Source organism: Styela clava, chromosome 10 (genome assembly GCF_964204865.1).
Source record: "Styela clava chromosome 10, kaStyClav1.hap1.2, whole genome shotgun sequence".
In the NCBI taxonomy this organism is placed as follows: Eukaryota; Metazoa; Chordata; class Ascidiacea; order Stolidobranchia; family Styelidae; genus Styela; species Styela clava.
In genome coordinates this window covers 12,036,313-12,057,031 of record NC_135259.1, presented here as the reverse complement: position 1 = coordinate 12,057,031, position 20,719 = coordinate 12,036,313, and the positions used below count along the sequence as shown (strand labels likewise).

Genomic DNA, 20,719 nt, shown 5'->3' with positions numbered 1-20,719 from the left:
CCACCCCATATATTTACTGTCGATATGGACATGCCCATTTACACTCAAGTTTAGGTACAGATAATCTCAATGAACGAGAGGAGAAATATTTGTTATGGTCTTGATTGACTAATTAATTAACTGTTATGCAGACAATTAATAATGAGACTGCATATCATATCATACATATAAGCAAAATTAGATAAAACAAGGATCTAGCTTGGAGAAAGTTGGATATTTAATTAGAGCAGAACCTAGACAGGATTGACAAGCGTTATAAAGAGCTCATTTTCAGCCTTCAAAATTTGAGAATGTGTTCCGGGTGCTCCCCAAGTATGTGTACCAGATGGCACAACCTAAGCATAGTATGCATACCAGATTAGGATTATCAGGTTGTGCGCCATCTTGGTGCACATGCTACGGGAGCGACGTTTTCTGCCATTTCGTATTTTTGGATTGTATTATTTTCAAGACTATTTCTCGAATCATATCACGTTAACAAAGAGAAAAATTCAATTAACGATAAAGAAACTACATTGTTCCCGCGTGTGTACAAGTCATTGTTTAGATAGTCGCTTATTTGTTTGAACTTGCGCAAGTAGTCGCTAACGTCGGTAACTTATATTGTTTGGCTATACACCGGTTGTGCTTTACTTATCTTCGACAATTGTTTGTTCTGTTGTGTTTAATTACAATAAGGGTGTGTCAAAACTGAAGTAGGTTAGTAATATTTAGGTAGTACTAGTAAGGGGTAGGATCAGCAGCACGCAGGTCATAATTATGAATATAAGTTTTAGAATCGATTTGAAGAATTTTAGAAAATATGTCTTCGTTCTATTTAAAAAAGATGTTGCAACATCGAATAGCTCGCCTCGTTGAATATTTTCCTTGCATTTTCAGATTTTGACAAACCACAACAATCTTGGGGTTGTACTTATGGTTTCGCTCGAATCGAAATGTGTACTAGGTTCTCAAATATCTTGTTATATAAGCATTCTTTTAGAACATCAATATTGCGAAATATTTATTCATCATTAAACATAAATAATATGCTATGTTTCACTTGAAGACATTTCTCCTTATAAAATCATAGCAAATTGATACTGAACCACATTTAACTGACATTTATCAGAAAGGGCATTTGTATGAGAATTCTGAAAGTCAGTTTTAAAAGCAAATTATCATAATCAACCATTATTGTTTATACAGATAAAAAATTTCTGAATTTGTTAGGATTTGAAAGAAATTGTTCAGTGCAAATTAGGCTCAAGTTGACTTGTATTACCTTGCAGTCCATACGAAAAAAAAATCACTGAAATTACCTGATAAATATAAAGCAGGCGTAAGTTGCTGCAGAAATGGAACAGGAGCGATCCGAAGAAGAAATAAGGTAATATAGGTTAAGTGATTTTTTTATAAAAATTTGTTACAAATCACGATGGAAATTTTACATGAGAAGCTGTAATAGATTTCTTTTTGTTTGTTCATTAAACATATTTTTTATATTTACGTAAGTGGAGTAGTCGGCTTATGAAAATATACCTGGACAATCAATTACCGTATTTTAATGACCATAAGGTGGACTTCAAATCCTTGTTATTCGCAAAAATTTGACGTACGCCTTATAAGTTGGTGCGGCTAATGTAAAGTAATGATTTATTGCCTACACTCAACGTTATATTTGGATAAAATACAATGACCATAAAAAAAAATATATTCGTTTATGAGTTCTTGTTTTTTGAGCTTTGACAGTAACCCGATACTCCTTATAAACAATTGCTTTCATAGTCATATGCGCCTTATTTATGGACAAAACCCTAATCTGAGCATCTCAATGAAGGAGCGCCTTATAACCAAGTGCGCTTTATGGTTTGTAAAATATGGTACAATATCAGTTATAGGCATGGGTGCAGATGGCCGAATAGCCAGCATTCTGGAATTTAAAACCAATTTCGGTTTGTGATATTCTATATTGGTATATTTGTCCGCAAATTCTATATATTTGTCAAATTTTATGATATTACAGCAAAAATGACATAATTAGAAAAATCGTTTGATTTTGACCATTGAATTCCAAATCCAAATTTATAGAATAAATTAAATTTTGAGTTTTGTTCAACTCTTTTTTCAACTTTTTCGCATACTGCTCACGTAATACTTCAATTTACTTTTTTTTCAACATTTAGACAAGCTATTGAGCAAGAAATACTTGAAAGAAAAGAGGCATTGCGTATTGCTCAAGATGAGGGCCAACAAGTTATTGAAAAAACACCCAAACCATTCCAGAAACCGTATGTTTGATATTGCTTCTCTTTATTTTTTGGAATATTTATTCAGTCACTCTTGGCACTTCAATTGACGCTTTGTACACATCCAAGATGGTCTTCCCCACTTCTGAGTGAGTGTGCGTGGTTAACTTTTTGCAAATTAAAAAAATTAAAATAAAAAATTCATTAAATGTCCTATCCAGATTCTCAAAGCAAGATAGTTCTAGTCATTTACAATAAATCGAACTTAGACCAGGGTTAAAAATCAAATGAAACCATTTTTCATTGATGTGCGAGCTTATGCTATTAATGTCGAGAATATTTGCGAGCATATCACGGGACGGAAATATAAACGATTCGCTGAAGTTGATTGATCGAATACACAGGAAGTATTTTCATTTATTTATCATCTCACTTGTTCATTTTACTTTTGTGTATAAATTATGATATGTTGGGTTTTCATTTATGTCAAATTCAAAATTGTCTGGTAAAACCCACTCTTTATACAGTTTATTACTTATCACGGTTACCACATACAAATCTCTGTGGCGAATTTGATTCCATAGAATATTTCACGATTTTTGGCGAAGGCCGCTCACAACATATAAAGTTTGTTTGCGATTCAGGGATTTTTGAAGTAAACCCTGCAGATCGATCAATAGTCCACTGATGACGTAATACTCAGACGGCGCCGTCGTCATTTTGCATTGGGTGAAAGACAATTATGACGTTCAATGAACTAATTTCGAAGCGTGTGCAAATTCTGTTATGCGTTTACATTTTTATTTCTTCGAATCTTTGAATTTCGAATTTTCGAATTATTTCTCTGTCTACATCAGTGGTTCCCAACCGGTGGGAATTTGGAGGTTGCAGGTGGGAAATTGAATGCTCCTCTAAAAATGTACGCACAACAACACAATTATAGAATATTACACAATGAAAATCACAATATATGCCATGAAGCGGGAAAAGATTCCCATTCAATTAATTAAAACTTTAGTAAAATATCACGTTGTTGGGCATGATATTCTGATCGTGCTACGCAACTCATTTTGATCTTTGGTCGGCCGATTACAACCTCACAGACATGTCTCGAACGAGCACCAATGCTTTAAACGTTACGCAAGAAGATTTTCGTTGCAGAGACGCAAAAGAGAACAGTTTTTATTCAAATGTTTCAGAGATTTTGGGTAGACACGCGCTTTGATGAACAAATATTGGACCCTTCCCTCCATTCTGCTTAATTGTTAATGAAAGGTAATGGCTTCTGTGACAATAAAGTATGATCATAGTCATCTCGGCTACGTTCCACGTTTTTAACAAAAATTTTTGAGCAACTGCCGCAATGCCTTTTTTGCACTAAGATCATCATCATCTCACAACATGGGCAATTTCAAATGAGTTCAAAGGTGATATTGACTGCGTCATTTGTAGATGTCCTGCGAATAGCAAGAACCAAGAGTTCCATAACATCGGTGGGACATGAATGAAACTTTGTCTCGTGGAGTGTGATGATATTCTGTCGAGTAAGTCTGCGGCATCAAAGATGAGCGGATCTTCTTGTCCAATAGCAATGCGCATTTTCAAATAATTTTTAAATAAGTCCATAGGTTATGGGAAATAACAACTCAGCCGAATCGGAAGTGGGAAATTGAGATAAAAAGGTTGGGAACCCCTGGTCTTCATACTTGAATTAGTTTTCCAAACATTTTGAGTAATGTCGTGCGCCAGAGATACAAGAATTAAACTCATTTCCTATGACATCATTTAAATACTTCATTTTCTATCACTATATGGTTCAATTTTTTTTTTGCCGGATTTAAATTTATCTGTATGGCGCCTTCGTGTGACGTCATAATGTCCAACTTAGGCGGAAATATTTTCTGAATTTTAAGGCATCCGCTATTTTACAACTTGCCCACATTTATCATTTCTAAAAACAAATCATTCGAAAATATCATGTAACTTACAGTATCTACGTTGTCTATCTAATCTCTAAACAGGTTTTCTGTTTAAATACCATTCTTTTTATGTTAAAATTAACTTATTATCAGTATGAAGCGCACCCGCCGATCATAAAAATGAATAATAATATAGCAATGCATCCTTACATGAAGCCAACCTATAGAATTTGGACTGAACACGTGATATCACAAGTAGCCACTTTCCTATGCTATAACGCACATATAAACGCTAATCTAAACTTCATGATAAAATACTTATGTTTAAAATATATATATTAGGGATACGAAGCACTCTACATACCCACAGACTTCTCCTAAACATGGGGAATAAAATTCTTCCCCAAATATAGGCCAACCAATAGAAATCGTACTCAGATAGTGATATCACAAGTGTCCATTTTCCTGTGTTATAATGCCAATTCAAATTTATAAGCGCCACGATTAGCTCAATGACACAAACTTTGAAAAATTGTTCGGCGAGATTTCTCTAGCGTTTCTGACTGCACAACAGTCTAATGGTAACAAATAATGATTCTGAATGAACTATTGCAGCAGTGTGATTGTCACATAAATCTCCCGTTTTCGGGTTTGAAATCTTTGACATAAAATCTGAGTTAACATGCAGGTTCACAGCATTACATCAATACCCATCGCATAAAAAATTAGACGCAAATTCTAAATTATTCATAATAACCAACTTCAATCAAAAACCTTATGACATTTAATATAACACAGCATATATCAAATATACGGCACCTCTACCAATGTCAAACAGTAACTTTGAACATCTCCATACGGTCAGGTTCTTATTTGAATACGCTGATTAATGTAACTATCTGCTTTCAATGCGAATTTCCGCCCAAATAGCCAGACATTCTCAATTCTTTTGTATTTTCAAATCAACAGTACACTCTTATGCACTGCCGCAATTCATTGCAATGATATTGTATGCTATATATATGAGTGTCTGTTCTCCCATATTAAATCTATCAAACTGTATACATCAATAGCGTAGGAAAGATTTTAACAACAGCTTATCGACTATTGTTCGAGGAAATACAAGATACTGTTCTAAAGTAGGCAACGTGACCTAATATAAAACAATGGCTCCACATGTTATCTTCACTCTGTGACCATAAAATCTTTTCATATCAATTATTTTTATTGTTCACGTTTAGGAATAAATATTTGCAGACTTTAACGATAATGTTATAATTATTTTTCCTACTACCCCGTGACTCAATTTAGATTGTTCCATACGAATATGTAATACAAAGTCTCACATTTTATATTATATCTAATCAATTATACCCCAAATATTGAATGCTATGTCTACATCAAAGTGATAAAAATTAATTCCCATTAGGGGCGATCAGTTTATGACCTGGTCCTACCGGACAGAGATACAACTTTCCACAATATAATTTTCAATTTTGCGACGTAATGGTAATAAAAGTGAAATAAGAAGCCTTGCAAGGAAATGGCGGCAATGTCCACCACACAACCATGCAAATGTGTCGGTTTTATTTATCGTCATTACAACTTGGCAAAGCGCTTAAAGTTGTTTGAATATTTCTCTTGAGAACTAAACTCCGTCATGAGGGCGAAAAGTGGCTATTATTCGAAAAAGTATTCGAATACTTTGATATCCTTGAACATCCTTGACTGTGATAGGTGCGTAGGCATGTTACGATTCGTAGAGTCGCTTATATACGAATTTTTATAATTTCACTATTTTAAAGCCGTTTTTGAGAGTCTGATCAAATAATTTGTCTTATATTTGACCAGGGTTGTATCTTCCAGTGAAAAGAACATTGACCTGACAAAATGGAAGTATGCTGATCTTAGAGATACTATCAATGAGTCAACAGGTACTTATTCCAATCCTTTTCTTTGGACTTAAGTGATTAAAATTTAGCTCTCGATTTCACTACTGGTTATTCCATATAAGCTCGTATGTTCGAATCCACGGATGGATTCATTATTAGCGCACTTTTTCAAAAAGTGCAAAACACTTTCGCAGTTCTTTTTTAGGGACTGTGAAATCGCCCTTTTTTCGATTTCGAAGGGCAAAAATTCAAAGTTGACAAAAAAATTCGTGCTAATATGAAGTTGCGTACTAGTACTTTTGCAACCCAATTTTGCATTAGGTAATGATATTTGCTGGAATTCTAACCTATGTGATGAAGACATGGAAGATAAAGCTTTTGCATTAATGGCAAAATTCTTGTTTATAATATGATTATTATAGAAGCGCGCCGACTCCCGTAAAAACGCTCGGCGGCGGCGACCAGATGGTTTTATTGAACAAGAATGGTCATGTGACTCCCCATAGAATCGATAAATTGTGGCCAAGTGCACGATTTTCTAGTGCAAGTTTGACAGATCTTTGTTCCCTTCTTAGTGAATTTATTTGAGCCATTCAGAAAGTTCTGATACCCGATACAACATTGTTTAGTAATGGAATGTAGACTTAAGCCATTATTTTTTCGAATTAGAAGAAATTTTTAGCAGCATCTCACAGATTTGCGAAATCACCAAATCCACAAAATACGTAGGTCGTATTACCATTTTACTGTAACCTCGAATGTTAAAAGCATGTGGCATTTCCCAGAATTTTGCGATATTTAATATTATCTAGTCCAGCGTTTCCCAAACTTTTTTGGCCACGGTACACTTACGCTTTTTATCTCGCTTCGCGGAACACCAAAAATAAAAGGGTAAAATAGATAAAGAAAAATGGTGTAATGCAGCGGTCCCAAAAGGTGCGCTACTACAGTACTAGTTCGCCGCGGCGAGTTGCCAATTGCGCCGCGAAAACTAACAAAAGTGTATTCAACATACCTAAAATATGGTTGAATATTTGTGTATGTATGTCTGAAGAAGTCTGACCTCGGTCAGACGAAACGTTACAGAAATATATTTGTGTTAGTGTGCAGCAAGACTCTTGAATCACCTAGGATTGTTATCTCTACTCCTGCTACAGCATCCTTGCAATACAGTATATACATACGGATCCACCGGCACAAAAGCATAGAAGAAGGAGAAGTAGATAGTCTCGCAGAAACCAAATAATCAGCGAATATTTTGCATATTGCATTTAAATGTTTATTGCTCCTTATTTTAAATGCTGTGTATCTGAATCAATAAATTCATTTTACCTTTCTTTGTCGTTTACTTTCTAGTACGTAGTGTTTGCCTCTAATGTTACCTAACAATGGAGTTAGAAGTACTTGGTGCAATTTTGCGAGCTGGAGTTTGTTTATCTGCTGAATCGAATTTAGCGAACATGAGTGATTTTTTTCAGCATTTCCTAGTAAAACCTGGAAGAGCTTGACAAAGAAGAGTTGACCTTTTGCTTTTGTCCGCCTAACTTGCACCTAACTTGTTAAAATCGGCCAGGGCACTTTCGCACTTTTTTCAACTGCAAAGCACCTTCGCTCTCATAATTTCCTTGAGTGAATACTGATATGGATCATTTTGTTATTATGGTTGTTAATCATCTTGTTGTTAGTATTTCTTTTCTTTTTTGTTGCTGTGAAAAAAGACTATTACTTTTGTTTACTTAAAATATTTCTGTGAGATTCACTTTTGTGTGCGATGACGTCATCAAAATTAAAAAGTTTGCAACAATGTTCACTATTAAGGAAATTATGAGTGCGAAAGTGCTTTGCAGTTAAAAAAAAAGGTTTGAAAGTGCTTTGGCCGATTTTAACAAGTTAGGTGCCCAAGCTTTTGTTTTAACTCATTTCTAACGGCATAGAGACTCGAAAATACATTCCTTCGGTTAATATTGCGAATTAAAAAGGAGCCTTTCCCTTAATGAAGTTTCGTTTAAAACCTTGTTAAATCCGTATTGGAAGGACAGCTGCTAAGCACACCTATCGCGAACAAAACTTTCGAGCAATAAACCCCCGGTGTCAGTAGCTAAGCATACTACGGCGCGTGAAAAGGAAAGCCCTGCACATTTGTGTTACTCCTTCCATCTGGCAGGCAACAATTGATACATGCAGGTTAAAATCGATATTAGTTACTACCGGCCATAGCTATAGGGAGGGGGATCATTTGTACAAATCCTCTGCAAAATAACATTCCGTCACCGATATGGATTTAGTATAACATGCTTCCTCATCCGAAGAATATGATCGAAAGTAATCCCCCTCTTCCCTTTTAAGAGATATGTTGACGTCATGTTTCTCCGGCCACTTTTTTCTTTGAAAGATTACGCAAGATCACTATGAAAGTCCCGCTGCTTTGAGAGATAGGTTGACCTACTGTCTAACCGAAGATTTTTTTCTTCAAAATATCGGCAAGATCACTTTGAAAATTCTCTTCCCTTTCATGAGCTAGCTTGACCTAATTTACACAATATTATACTATCTCAGAGATTACAGAGATTGGTTTGAGTTCGAGTTATTTTAAATCGGGTAGAAAACCTCATATATTGGCAAAATTTCCAGGAATGCCGTATACTTTCAGCATTTATAAATAACACTCTCTCTAATGCTGCAGACCTAGTATGAAATTTTCGCATCTCAATGCCACTTGCAACGTTTCCATATATTACAATTACACTAATAGGAAGATGAAACCAAAGAGTTTTCTTTTGCGAAAGTACACGGAATACAACGATACAATAATTTTGAGTGTGTCGCGAAATACCAATCCATTTGATAAATAATTAATATTCGACCGCATGAAAGCTGAAGTCCTGGAAATTAAAGTTGAAAGATAAGTACGCATTCTCGGATATCAGACATCCAGTCGCGATGTATAATCATTCATCTGCACAAATCTCACATGTAGCATCGGTTAGTTGTGCATGAAATGTAAAACTCTTATGTGTGTGTTTCCATAAAATCAAATTTGTTTTTCCGTGCACCATTACTCGTATTTTTAATAGTAATTGCGTCCCGAGTTTGTAAAGTTTAGAAACCTTTAGTACATACCACTATTTTTGATTGGCTAAAGAAAGATAACAGGTAAACGCTTTTCGGCGACATGGTATTCGTTTTATGGTTTCCGTACATTTGAACCCACGACAATTGCACCTGCATACTATTGCATCTATGGATTTTTTGTTTTGTTTTGCGGACATTTGAACCCATACTAACCCTAACCCATGGGTTTTAGCACCCGCATATAGATTGAACCCGCGGATATACACATGGGTTCAAATGTACGGTCACCTCGTTTTATATATGCATGGTGGGTAGAGTGTTGAAATCGTGAACAAGAGTAGAGTGTAACATTAATCATGAATTTCAATGAACAACGCACGTCTCTTCGCGAATTGTGCCTCTTCATCGGAAATGATTACATTCGTTATATTTTGAGTATTTTTTGCACTAATTATTAGGGCTTGACATTATCAAAATCGTCAAGAAAGTGGTGAATTTGCAAATTCCGTAAATAAAATTGTGAATTACTGGGTAACATGTTAGCTATAATTATCGACGGGGTATTGTTTTGCTAATAAAAACGTTGAAACTTGAGAAAATTAGTTACAATTAGAGCCTGACCCGCAATTAGGTACAGAAGCACTCGTGCCCAAATTTTAGCATCAAGTCGCATATGTAAAATATTCGTCAAGAAGTGCTGTTTATTAACGTCATCTCATCCTATGACCGCGCAGAAATGCCTTTATTGTCGAATTATTTAATCAATATTTTAAATCAACATTCAGAATTGACACAATCGCAGATTTGCGAGGTTTATCTGTGGACTAATACAGACACCATAGGAAAGCATAAGAAAGTTGATTATCGTCTCAATAAATATCTGCATCCTAGTATCGATACTTAATTAAATTGGGACGGTAAATCTACAAACGTTCATAGGTATTATCAAAGCCAACGAAAATGTAAATTTGGGTTTTCAAATTAATCCTTGATGTCTTTAAGAGCTGTTGCCGATGTGAATGCACGGGTAAACCCGAAATATAAAACTTCGATGTCCGCCGACCCGCAAGAATTTATACTTGCAAAAAAGAGAAAAGGGCGGGAATATAGATTGCCAAATCATGATATCGCCGCCAAAACGGTTGCAGTGACAAAAACAAATAGCAATTATAACGAAATTAACCAGTAAAAAGGCTTTGTTGCCGATTTTCAATGTTTCCATCGACGTTCTAGACTTCTGTTGTATAAAAAATATTCTTTATTCGACTATTCGGTCGGTACTCGTTAAAAATATTCGATTTGAAAAAAATATTCGATTTCACCCACCCCTACTCGCATATAAATGAGTAATAGTTGTGTTTGATTTTTGACCCTGGTCTGAGTTTGACTAATCGTGAATGACTAGATAATATTAAATATCGCAAAATTCCGGGAAATGCGCCGTGCTTTTAACATTCGTGGTTATAATAAAATGGCTGTTAATAGACCTATGTGTTTTGTGAATTTGGTGATTTTGCAAATCTGTGAGATGCTGCTAAAAGTTTCTTCCAATTCAATAAAAAAAATAATGGCCCAAGTTTATATTCCATTACTAGTCGTGTCGGGTATCAGAACTTTCTGAATGGCTCCATAAATTCACTAATACCTGTCAAACCAGCACTAGAATATCGTGCACTTTGGTCACATTTCATCGATGTCTTTGATAGTCAAATGACCACTCTCGTTCAAAGAAACGCACTGCGTAGTATTCCAACATCCGGTTTCAAAGACGCCGCCGAGCATTTTTGCGGGAGAAGCGGAATCGGTGTGCTTGTATAATAATCATATTATGAACAAGAATTTTGCAGTTAATGCAGAAGCCTTATCTTCCATGTCTGCACCACACCGGTTAGAATTCCAGCAAATATCATTATGTAATGCAAAATTGGGTTACAAAAGTACTAGTACGCAACTTATTTGTCAACTTCATACTCGCGCGAAAATACTTGTTAACTTTGAATTTTTGCCCTTTAAAATCGGAAAAAAATACGATTTCACAGTCCCTTCCAATCCATACTGATTATTCAACTTAGACTAGAGGCTGCGTCTCGGCATTTGAATAAAACTTATAGGCTTTTTATTCCCCAGGCGAATTCGGAAAATGCTTAATTTTTGCTTGCAGATTACGTCACTTTTCTAGTATATGTTTATTTTTCTAGCATCCCTGTTTTTTATTTTTTATTGTAGACATTGCACTGTTGGAATCATCAAGGGTGGAGTTCCATAGGAGATTAAAGGTCTATCACACATGGAAAAATCTGAATGAAGTAAGAAATCAGGATAAACAAGAGGAACGAGCACCGGCTGAAATTGCTCAACATGGTATTATAGACATTCTCTGATATCAGTATTGATATCAATCTCGATATTAAAATTCGCAAGACTTTCATTTGTCTGCCTCAGATAAAATGTAAAATAAAGCAGAAATTCGAGTAATTTTATTAGTATTTTTGATATCTGTAAGGACTATTTAATTATCCTCTGGTCTAGAAATCATCTTTCCATTTCGCCCCTTTAGGGATGATAATACTACTGTTTTGGATGGTGAATACTACTTTCAACAATCATGTTATTTTACCTGTAATGTTATTATCTATATTGATATATTATTTTATCGACTTTCCTCTCCCTGAGATAAATTTGAAAATTTATTCCTATGAATAGGCATTTGCAATTTAGGATTAGCATATTTATTCCATTGGACATATGGTAAGCCTATAAAAAATCTTAATGATATGGCGAACCACGCCTCATGTCCGGTTACCTGTTCATGTCAAGTATGGGATTAGTTAGTCGGGTAATTTGTTTTCAGATGCATGGATTTCATTCCGTTTATATGAAATCAAAATTTATCTTATATAGAAATGCATGCTAACAATGGTATGTTCTTGTTCTAGCTGCTCATGTGGTCCAGCAGAGAGCTCTTCCAAAGATACCACAAGCTGAAATGAAAGCTCAGCGTTATTTCCGTATTCCGTTCATTCCACCTGCTGATCGTGGTTTAGATGACACCAAGCGTAAAAAAGGATGGTCGTTCGCACATTTCGATGGACCATATATCGCTCGACAAATGGAATTAAATCCTAATAAAGTTCCACTTCTCTTAGTAGCTGGTGGGTTGAGATTTCTATATTCTGAATCTTAGGAGAAGTGTCGAAAATTGGGTTTCAAATAGTGAGACCATATGTTCACATACACCTGGACAATTGCTGGCCAACATTTGATGTGATTTTTACCACGCCTGTAAATAAAACCAGTTGATGAAACTTGATCTAGAAATGCCGCTTTGAACGTCATCCTAAGTTCATGGACCTTTTTTGTGAATTTCTGCTCTAAGCTGGGGCAAACTACATACCCTAGAGAAATACAATTTCACACGAAATTTAAGATTTATTTTCATTTAAAATATCTAAACTATGAATTGTTACAACAAGATAATTTTTTTCCCAGTTCAATGATGTCAGCCACCATCAAATTTGGCACTATCATAGCAAACCGGAATAGTAACTGTGATGTCATAGTCAATTTCGGAATCGCAACCCTTTCGAAAAATACACTTCCCCCCACTCCTGGTTTATGCCATCATGCCTGATATGTGTTCTTTTAGTTAGAGAGCAACATATTTCTGTGCTCACATTTGCAATCAATTCTGTTATTCTATTGATTCTTCAGTTAGAAACAATATTTCAGTGATGAATTTTTTATATATTCAATTGTTATTTTCAGGCAAGGATGACATTCAAATATGTGAATTAACTCTTGAAGAAACTGGATTAGCAAGAAAGAAAGGGGCTGAAATACTACAGCACGAGTTTGAACAAGTAAGTCAGAATTTGGTAAAAAAAAAACTCATAATACTTTATGATGATAGTCACTTTTTGTGCATGATATTAATTGTACCATAATGAACCCCTTTTGTTCTTTTTTAGATCGTTGTTAGGAAATCTTAGCTAAAGTCTCAACTCTCAAGAGTCTGTTTTTGCAGTAATAAATTTGAGCAAACCAAAAAATGTTTCTGTCACGTCATTAAATAAATATTACGTACTGTATATTCTCTCACATAAGCTGAGTTTAAAACTCAAAAAACAAAGTTGCCAAACTAAGGGGCCGGCTCATAGTTACGCGCATCTCTGATTACACTAAACATTCGGCTTATACACGCAATTTGGCTTATACACGCATAACTCTGAACGCACTCAAACGAAATTATGCTGCCCAAATTCCTAAAGCTTACAACTCGTACAGCCCGTTACGCTTTTTGGGGTCGGCTGATATGAGAATTTCATAAATTCATAGGCTTATATGTCTCTGGTTCGACCCATAACCCGAGTCTCCTCAATCCTATTCAAAATTTGAAACTATCATCTACAATACCTCCTCAACACAGCTTATTAGCCAGTTATTTTTGTGCATAATCACAAACCATGATTATACAACAATTTTTACTTTGAAGCGAAAGAAATATACAAATGGTATTTTCTTTCTTTCACCCGCCGCTTCTTTTGATTTTTTATTTAATATTGTAAATTATCGTACTCAAACAGTTTCTAAATGCTGTGTGTTGTTGTCAGGTATGGACTACAAGCGGAGGAAGAGAGTATTTACTTCGTGCTATAGCAAATAAACAAGCCAGGCCCACATATGCCACTGCTATGATGCAACCTGCTAAGTAAGAACCACAGACAATTTGACTGTGTCATACGAGGCATTGAATTATTGGTTAATTAACAGTTTTTGTGCACTGGACCTTTATTGTTTTAATTAAACTAGGCAGGCACCTTATGTTTGAAACTATTTTCGTATTGTTTCGCAATTCATTTTTAGGAGAAATAATACAGTTTGCTAAATTGAATCTTTTCTGGCCAAAATTTCATATGATAGTGATTTTGTAACAGTTATCGGTAAACTGTACCACAAATATTAATTACTTGTACTCTTGAATAAAATTCGGAATAAACGTGGATAAATTGAATTTCCTCGATAAATTAAATATTTCAATATTTCTAATTGTATATATTAATAATTTTATGGTATGATACAGGTACACGTTTAACTAAACTTGCTTGGTAATAGAAGCCGGGCAGCTCTTTCTTGATAGGTATATATAACCCATTTAATTTCACCATTGTCATAAAACTATAGTGTATTATCACACTAATGTCTTTGCTCAATGAAATGGCGATATTGTCAAAAGCAATGTAATTGTGATTTTGTAAATATTTTTCCAGTTAAATATCTTATATTTTGTGAGTTGCTTAGTATGATTACTTTTCGTAGCCATTGGTTAATTTGAATTTAATTAAGAGCAAAAGCATAAAAAATAAGCATAACTGAATAGCATATATAATATGTATTGGATGATAGAATATGATAAGGGGAAATAGTCTCTTCCCTTCCTCATCAGCACTAGCATGATGTAGATTTGGTGCATGTTACTCTATTTCAACACCGAAAATTGTCTTATTTATTGGTGGTGAAGTAATAAAACGCTTCATATTTTCATTGTCAAGTTTATATCGTCATGCTGCTTCTATAATCAACCTGTAATTAGCATAGTGCAATGATTTTAGTATAATTCCAAGTGCAACTTTATTATATGTGACTTTATTATAGTCATCTAACAGATATTTTACATTCGTGATTATCTACGTACTTTTCCTTCAATAGATATTCTGTTGCCAACATTAGTATAATTTTGGGCAAGATTGTTCATTGTGACATATTTTATGCAAAATGTTTTTAAAATCGTGATCACTGTATTATATCAGTAACATAATATTTATCTGCCTATCATGAAATACATATCGGTTTTCGGTCGGCGATGAAATGATTCTTTCATGTTTTTTTCTGTCTTGCGATACGTCAAATTAATCGCCTTTTTGTATAGTATGTCTTCAATTAGTCTTGACTGTTTAATGTGATTAGTTAGTTAAATTAGCACTATCAATTATATATATTGATTATTCAATGATTTAGCACTTTTCAATCTTATTGCCTATTATTAATTGTGTATGTATGATTTTTCAAATTGCCAATTCCTTGTAGGTATATTTTCAAAACTGTATTATTTAAAATCCTGATATATTGTATTTAGTATTTAATTCACATCAAATGATTGGATTGAAAAATCGATTTGTTTTTGTAAAGGAAATTTATAATGAAGATGAAGAGGTGTACCGGTATTGTCAAAATTTCGTACGGTACTGATAATAACAAATTTCTTATACCTATGCTGTTGCCTTGGTTGAATTCCTTTTCAAATACTTTATGCTCGTTTACGGTATCCAATATATCATTTATGAAATATAATATCTATGAGATGTAACAATTTATTTTAATCATAGCAAAGTTCATACTACATTTGAATATCCATAAAAAAAATGGAAATATTTTAATATTATTCATAAATTGAAAATATCAGAAAAAAATGTCGTATTACTTGCATTTTTTCTCGATTGGTATTGAATTTCCTGTAATTTGTAGTTTTGTTTTTTCGCCAGCATTTGAACCTCTGTCGTAGGCTTTTAGTACAATTTAAAATCGTCTGATTTCTGTTTATCTTTGATTTTGTGGTGAAATTTCTTCAAATGTTAGTGAATAATAAAAATGAATGTATGATTAAATATCTGAGTGTTGTTATTGATATGAAGATTGGCACTGTTCATCAGGATGAAACGTTTTTAATGACTTCGAAAAGAAGAAGAATCTAAAACAGGTTTTCTCCTTCAAAATTAGAATCAAGATCTTATCAGAAGCAGATTGAACATGTACAGCTGCGCCACACTCTACCTAGCCTCATTTTACACCCAATTGTTCAAATGGCGTTTCAGGAATATCTGGCCTTTAAGCCCTAAATTTTCCTATATAGGTGTGTTGGAAATAAGATAACATTTTTAAGTACATATATTTCCAGTCTTGAGAGTTATTTAAAAGACGCCATATTGAAAATGCTCGTTATGAATTGAGCATGATTTGTTATCCTCGTATGTTTAGAAATTATACAAAGCATGCGCTCAGCAGGCGATGTTATGTGGCTATGGCGTTTTATCGCCATCTATATTCTATAGCAGGGCTGGGCACACCGCGGCTCGCCAGTCTTTTTGTGCGGCTCTTCTTGCTAACATAAATTATTATCCAAATTTTAACTGAGAGAAAAACTTTATTGTAAACTCTTTTAATTTAAAAAGTAGTAAATAAGTTTCGTCAATGATTAGGTTAAATTATGTTTTAGTATGATAATCGCTGTAGCGTTGAATTTAAGTCAGTCAAGTCAGCAAATCTTTCGTCACAATGGTGAATGTTTATTGATGCGTCGGCGGTATTGCAGCTTGATTGCGGTTAGTCAGTCTAAGTCATAGGTTCTCAAAGTGCTCCGTGCGGAGCCCCAGGGCTCCGCGAGCTATTCGACTACTTTTCGAAATACTGACTAATTTTGTAACTGTTCAAAAAGCAATAACAGCTTTGATAAAATCTGACAACAATATAGCCTCAAAATATGGCAAAGAGGCGGAATTAAAAAATGACATTATTTATGAGCAGGAGCGCAGCCAGGATTCTTAAGAGGGAGGTGGTTCAAAATTGAAATAGGAAATTTCCGCGCAACATTCTTCGCGAATGAAAAAACGTATAACGAGATTTCTGTTGCATAAAAAATTCAATCCATGACCGATGCGAGCATTTAACGTGTCTCGTCGTTATGATGTAATTGTGTTTATCGTTACTCACGTTTGATTCGAGATTACTATTAGGATTAGAAAAATGAAAGAATACTATTCTAAAATAACATAAAATATGTGATAAACTGCTAACTATAAATAAATTGGAGTCGTATTTTTGCGATCTTGGGATTTGTCAAACTTGATTCGTTCTTTCTCATTTGAGATTATTTTTAAGCAAGATATCGCCGTTTAAAATATCACAATGTCTTGGCAAAATACGAATTGCATTCAGCTCCGTCGGTAGTTTTAGAATGAAAAAAGGTACATCGCGGATCGCGCGCACAATTGATTGCGTGCGGCTCCGTCGGTAGTTTCAAAATGGAAAAAAGGTACATCGCGCGCAAAATTGACTGTGTTTCGATTTCGCATTTACTACGATGAAAACCTAACATAACACCAAATTTTGTGGTTCACAATGTCTATAAAAGCGTTTTCAATCCTAGGTGAATCTGCTGAAACCAAACGTGTGATCTCCCATTTTAAGTTCTAGTTTTAATATTTTAGAATGCCGCTTTTCAATCGAGAAATTTGAGTTGCGGATTTACCTCTTTATTAATTATTATTTTTAGCATTTCGTCGCCGATGACTATAATATGGTAACATGTTTTTCACATTGAATTCATAATTCCCCACGAGAACAAAAAAGCAATTAACGTCGTCACTGTGTAACAATACAGGTATATGCCGAGGGAAATTTTTGATTTAGGAAGAATAAACACCGGCGTAAAGATGTTTAAAGGTTCAAAACACGCCATGCTGAGGAAAAAAATCGGCGATTCTAACAAAATGCAATCGCGCACATTATTAGCGGCCTTTTAAGTCTTCCAAAAATGTCAAAAGGGAAAAGATTCGACCCCTAATTTATTAGTATGTTTGTCAAGTGCCAAATTTACAGCTTTAGTATATCGTCACGCTAATAACCGAATTGCGTGAGTCATGTTTAGCAGAAAAACGTAAAAAACTTCCTAATGATATTGTTATGCCATTGAGAGCCAATAATTTGCCATGGTGTAATTTTTTGATCGTAGCCGGATTTGAGTTAATTTGTATGACGCAGTTAAGTGACGTCATAATGGCGCACTGTGACTTAGGCAGAAATGTGTGAGTATGACTTGGGGACATACGCAATTTTGCAACGTTACTATATGCACCAGTCCTGAAAACTAAACATTCCAAAAACGTATGTAATTCTCAGTATCTATAATGTCTAATCCCCAAAAGAGCTAATCAGTTCAATTACATTATTTTTTATGTTTAAAAATATATATTTCACCAATATAACACGTTCTACACACCCACCGAAATAAGACTAAGATTAAATATAAGGAATAAAACAGCAATGCACCCAATATAAGAGCCAACCAAGGTGAATTGGACTCGGACAGTGAATATCGCAAGTGCACGCCTTCCTATACTGTAGTATAAATTTAAATTAATACGCGCTAAGCTAGAATCCGAGATGCAAGAACTCGAAAATACTTCGACGAGGTTATTTTGCCTTTGTGACGTCACAATAGCCCTGCGGTAACAATGATAATTCATTATGACGAAACAATTGCACAAATGTGCATATCATACTAAATCTCCATTTTTAAGGGTTTCGGAATTCTTAAATTAAAATCTGAGTTAACAGACAGGTGCGCAGCATGACATAAATACCTGCTTTATAAAAAACTCAAAATCGCCAAAAATGACTTACGCAATTCGGCTTTTAGCGTGACGATATATATTAAATTGAGTAAAGTACTTTTAACTTGCTCAGGAATATTAATCTGAAAGTAACAATTTTAACATTTATTTTGGGGTTCCGTGAATAATAGTCAACTTTTTCAAGGGCTCCGCAACACCAAAAGTTTGAGAACCCCTGGTCTAAGTTACTGTGCGATATGTCCTCAATTAAAAAACGAAAGTACGAAGATGAAAACAGAGTTGTCAAGTCAGAATGGGAAGAACGTACGAATTTACCAGTCAGGAGAATAAACCTTTGTGCTTAATCTGTCATAAACTACTAAGTCAGAATAAAGTCAGCAATTTAAACGGCACCATGAAAATGCCCAATCACGTGGCGAATCATGATCATGACTATCATGACCACGTCCGGTTACCAGTTAGTTTGCCAGTAAATTTTCAGATGCATAGACTTGATGGGGAGAAAGCCCCATCCTTCGGAGCCTAGGATTCTAGCAATCCTTTTGTACATATCAGGCACGAGGCAGGTGGTTGAATGTTTTATTTAAAAAACAATGTTTATTTTTAAGGGGAGAATTTCACTAGGATCAAGCTTCGGGGAAACATCCATAGTAACGGAGAATAGCATAAAACGTCACAGTCTGGGCCTTCATATCGGCAATTTGGCACTGCGCAATAAACCAAAAGGCAGCGCAATCTGAAACTTCCCCATCGGATTCCTCAGAAAAAGACACTTCTAATAAGTTGGAGGGGACAACAATACTGAGCGCAAAATTGATTCAATGCATTTTCGTTTACATATCGCCGGGTAAGAACAGAATGGGCCTAAGTCACATTTCGAGAAATTCACTTTTATCAATATTTTGGGGTTTTGAGCCATGCTCTACATTCAACAAGATGGTGGTCTTGAAATCCTAAATTTCTCAATATAAAAAATTTTAGCTGGACTTTGGAATATAATAATTTTCAGAAGTTAAGAACAGGCCTATTTTCCAATATGATGGACATAGGCCTTTTAACCCCATATATTTACTGTCGATATGGACATGCCCATTTACACTCAAGTTTAGGTACAAATAATCTCAATGAACGAGTGCAAAAATAATTGTTATGGCCTTGATTGACTAATTAATTAACTGTTATGCAGACAATTGATAATGAGACTGCAATCATACTTATATATAAGCAAAATTAGATAAAACAAGGATCTAGCTTGGAGAAAGTTGGATATTTAATTAGAGCAGAATCTAGACAGGGTTGACAGGCGTTATAAAGTGCTCATTTTCAGCCTTCAAAATTTGAGAATGTGTTCCAGGTGCTCTCCTAGTATGTGTACCAGATGGGTTATCAGGTTGTGCGCCATCTTGGTGCACATACTACGGGAGCGCCGATTTCTATCATTTCGTATTATTGAAGCAATATTTTGATTGGAATTTGAACTACCCATGGTACAGGAAATTTTATGAGCACCTAGAAACTTTACATATACGAAGAGAAGTTTTTCTTTCTGCTAAATTTTAATAATGAACAAACTAAATATAGTATAAGTTTACCATAAAAAAATGAGATACTACCTAGAGTTAGTTGGTAGATTGTTTGTATTCACTCTTTTAATTGACAATCAAATTTTTTCAGTACCCAGAAATGCTTTAAAATTTCCAAAGATAGTGACAATAAATCTATCTGATTTAACAAGTTAATGTTTGGATCAATCCCCCATGTTTTTCGAAGACACATGATTTGAAACCAACAGTTTTAATGTTACGTCTTTTGTTTGACGACTTTTCAGAATTGGTCCAATTTAAACAATAAATGTTTGTTCTGTTGTATTGAATAAATACACACTAGCTTATGTCAAAACTGGAGTAGATTAGTAATATTTAGGTAGTAAGGAATAGGGTCAACAGCACCTAGGTCATAATTATGAATGTAAGTTTTAGAATCGGTTTGAAGCATTTCAGGAAATACGTCTTGGTTCTATTTGAAAAAAAGGTTGCAATATGGAATAGCTCGCCTCGTTGAATATTTTCCTTGTACTTTTAGATTTTGACAAACCACAACTATCTTGGGGTTGTACTTATGGTTTCGATCGATTTTGTTCGACTAATTAAAATGTGTACTACGTTCACAGATATCTTGTTATATAGGTATTTATTTAGAAC

General features: G+C 34.6%; 1 protein-coding gene across 2 annotated transcripts; it reads left to right on the top strand.

Moving 5' to 3' along the window:
- The first annotated feature begins 386 nt into the window (after positions 1–386).
- Positions 387–15,802, top strand: LOC144428307 (unconventional myosin-VI-like). 2 transcript variants are annotated; one of them, XM_078117361.1, is made up of 7 exons: positions 387–1,369; positions 2,166–2,270; positions 5,999–6,081; positions 11,338–11,472; positions 12,048–12,263; positions 12,877–12,971; positions 13,080–13,714. In XM_078117361.1, exons 1-7 carry the CDS (start codon positions 1,338–1,340, stop codon positions 13,098–13,100), a joined length of 687 nt encoding a protein of 228 aa, XP_077973487.1. In that variant the 5' UTR covers positions 387–1,337; the 3' UTR covers positions 13,101–13,714. The 2 variants fall into 2 exon arrangements, with proteins under 2 accessions (XP_077973487.1, XP_077973486.1); XM_078117360.1 differs by lacking the exon at positions 13,080–13,714 and adding an exon at positions 13,722–15,802 and having other exon boundaries at positions 390–1,369.
- The last annotated feature ends 4,917 nt before the right edge of the window (positions 15,803–20,719 follow it).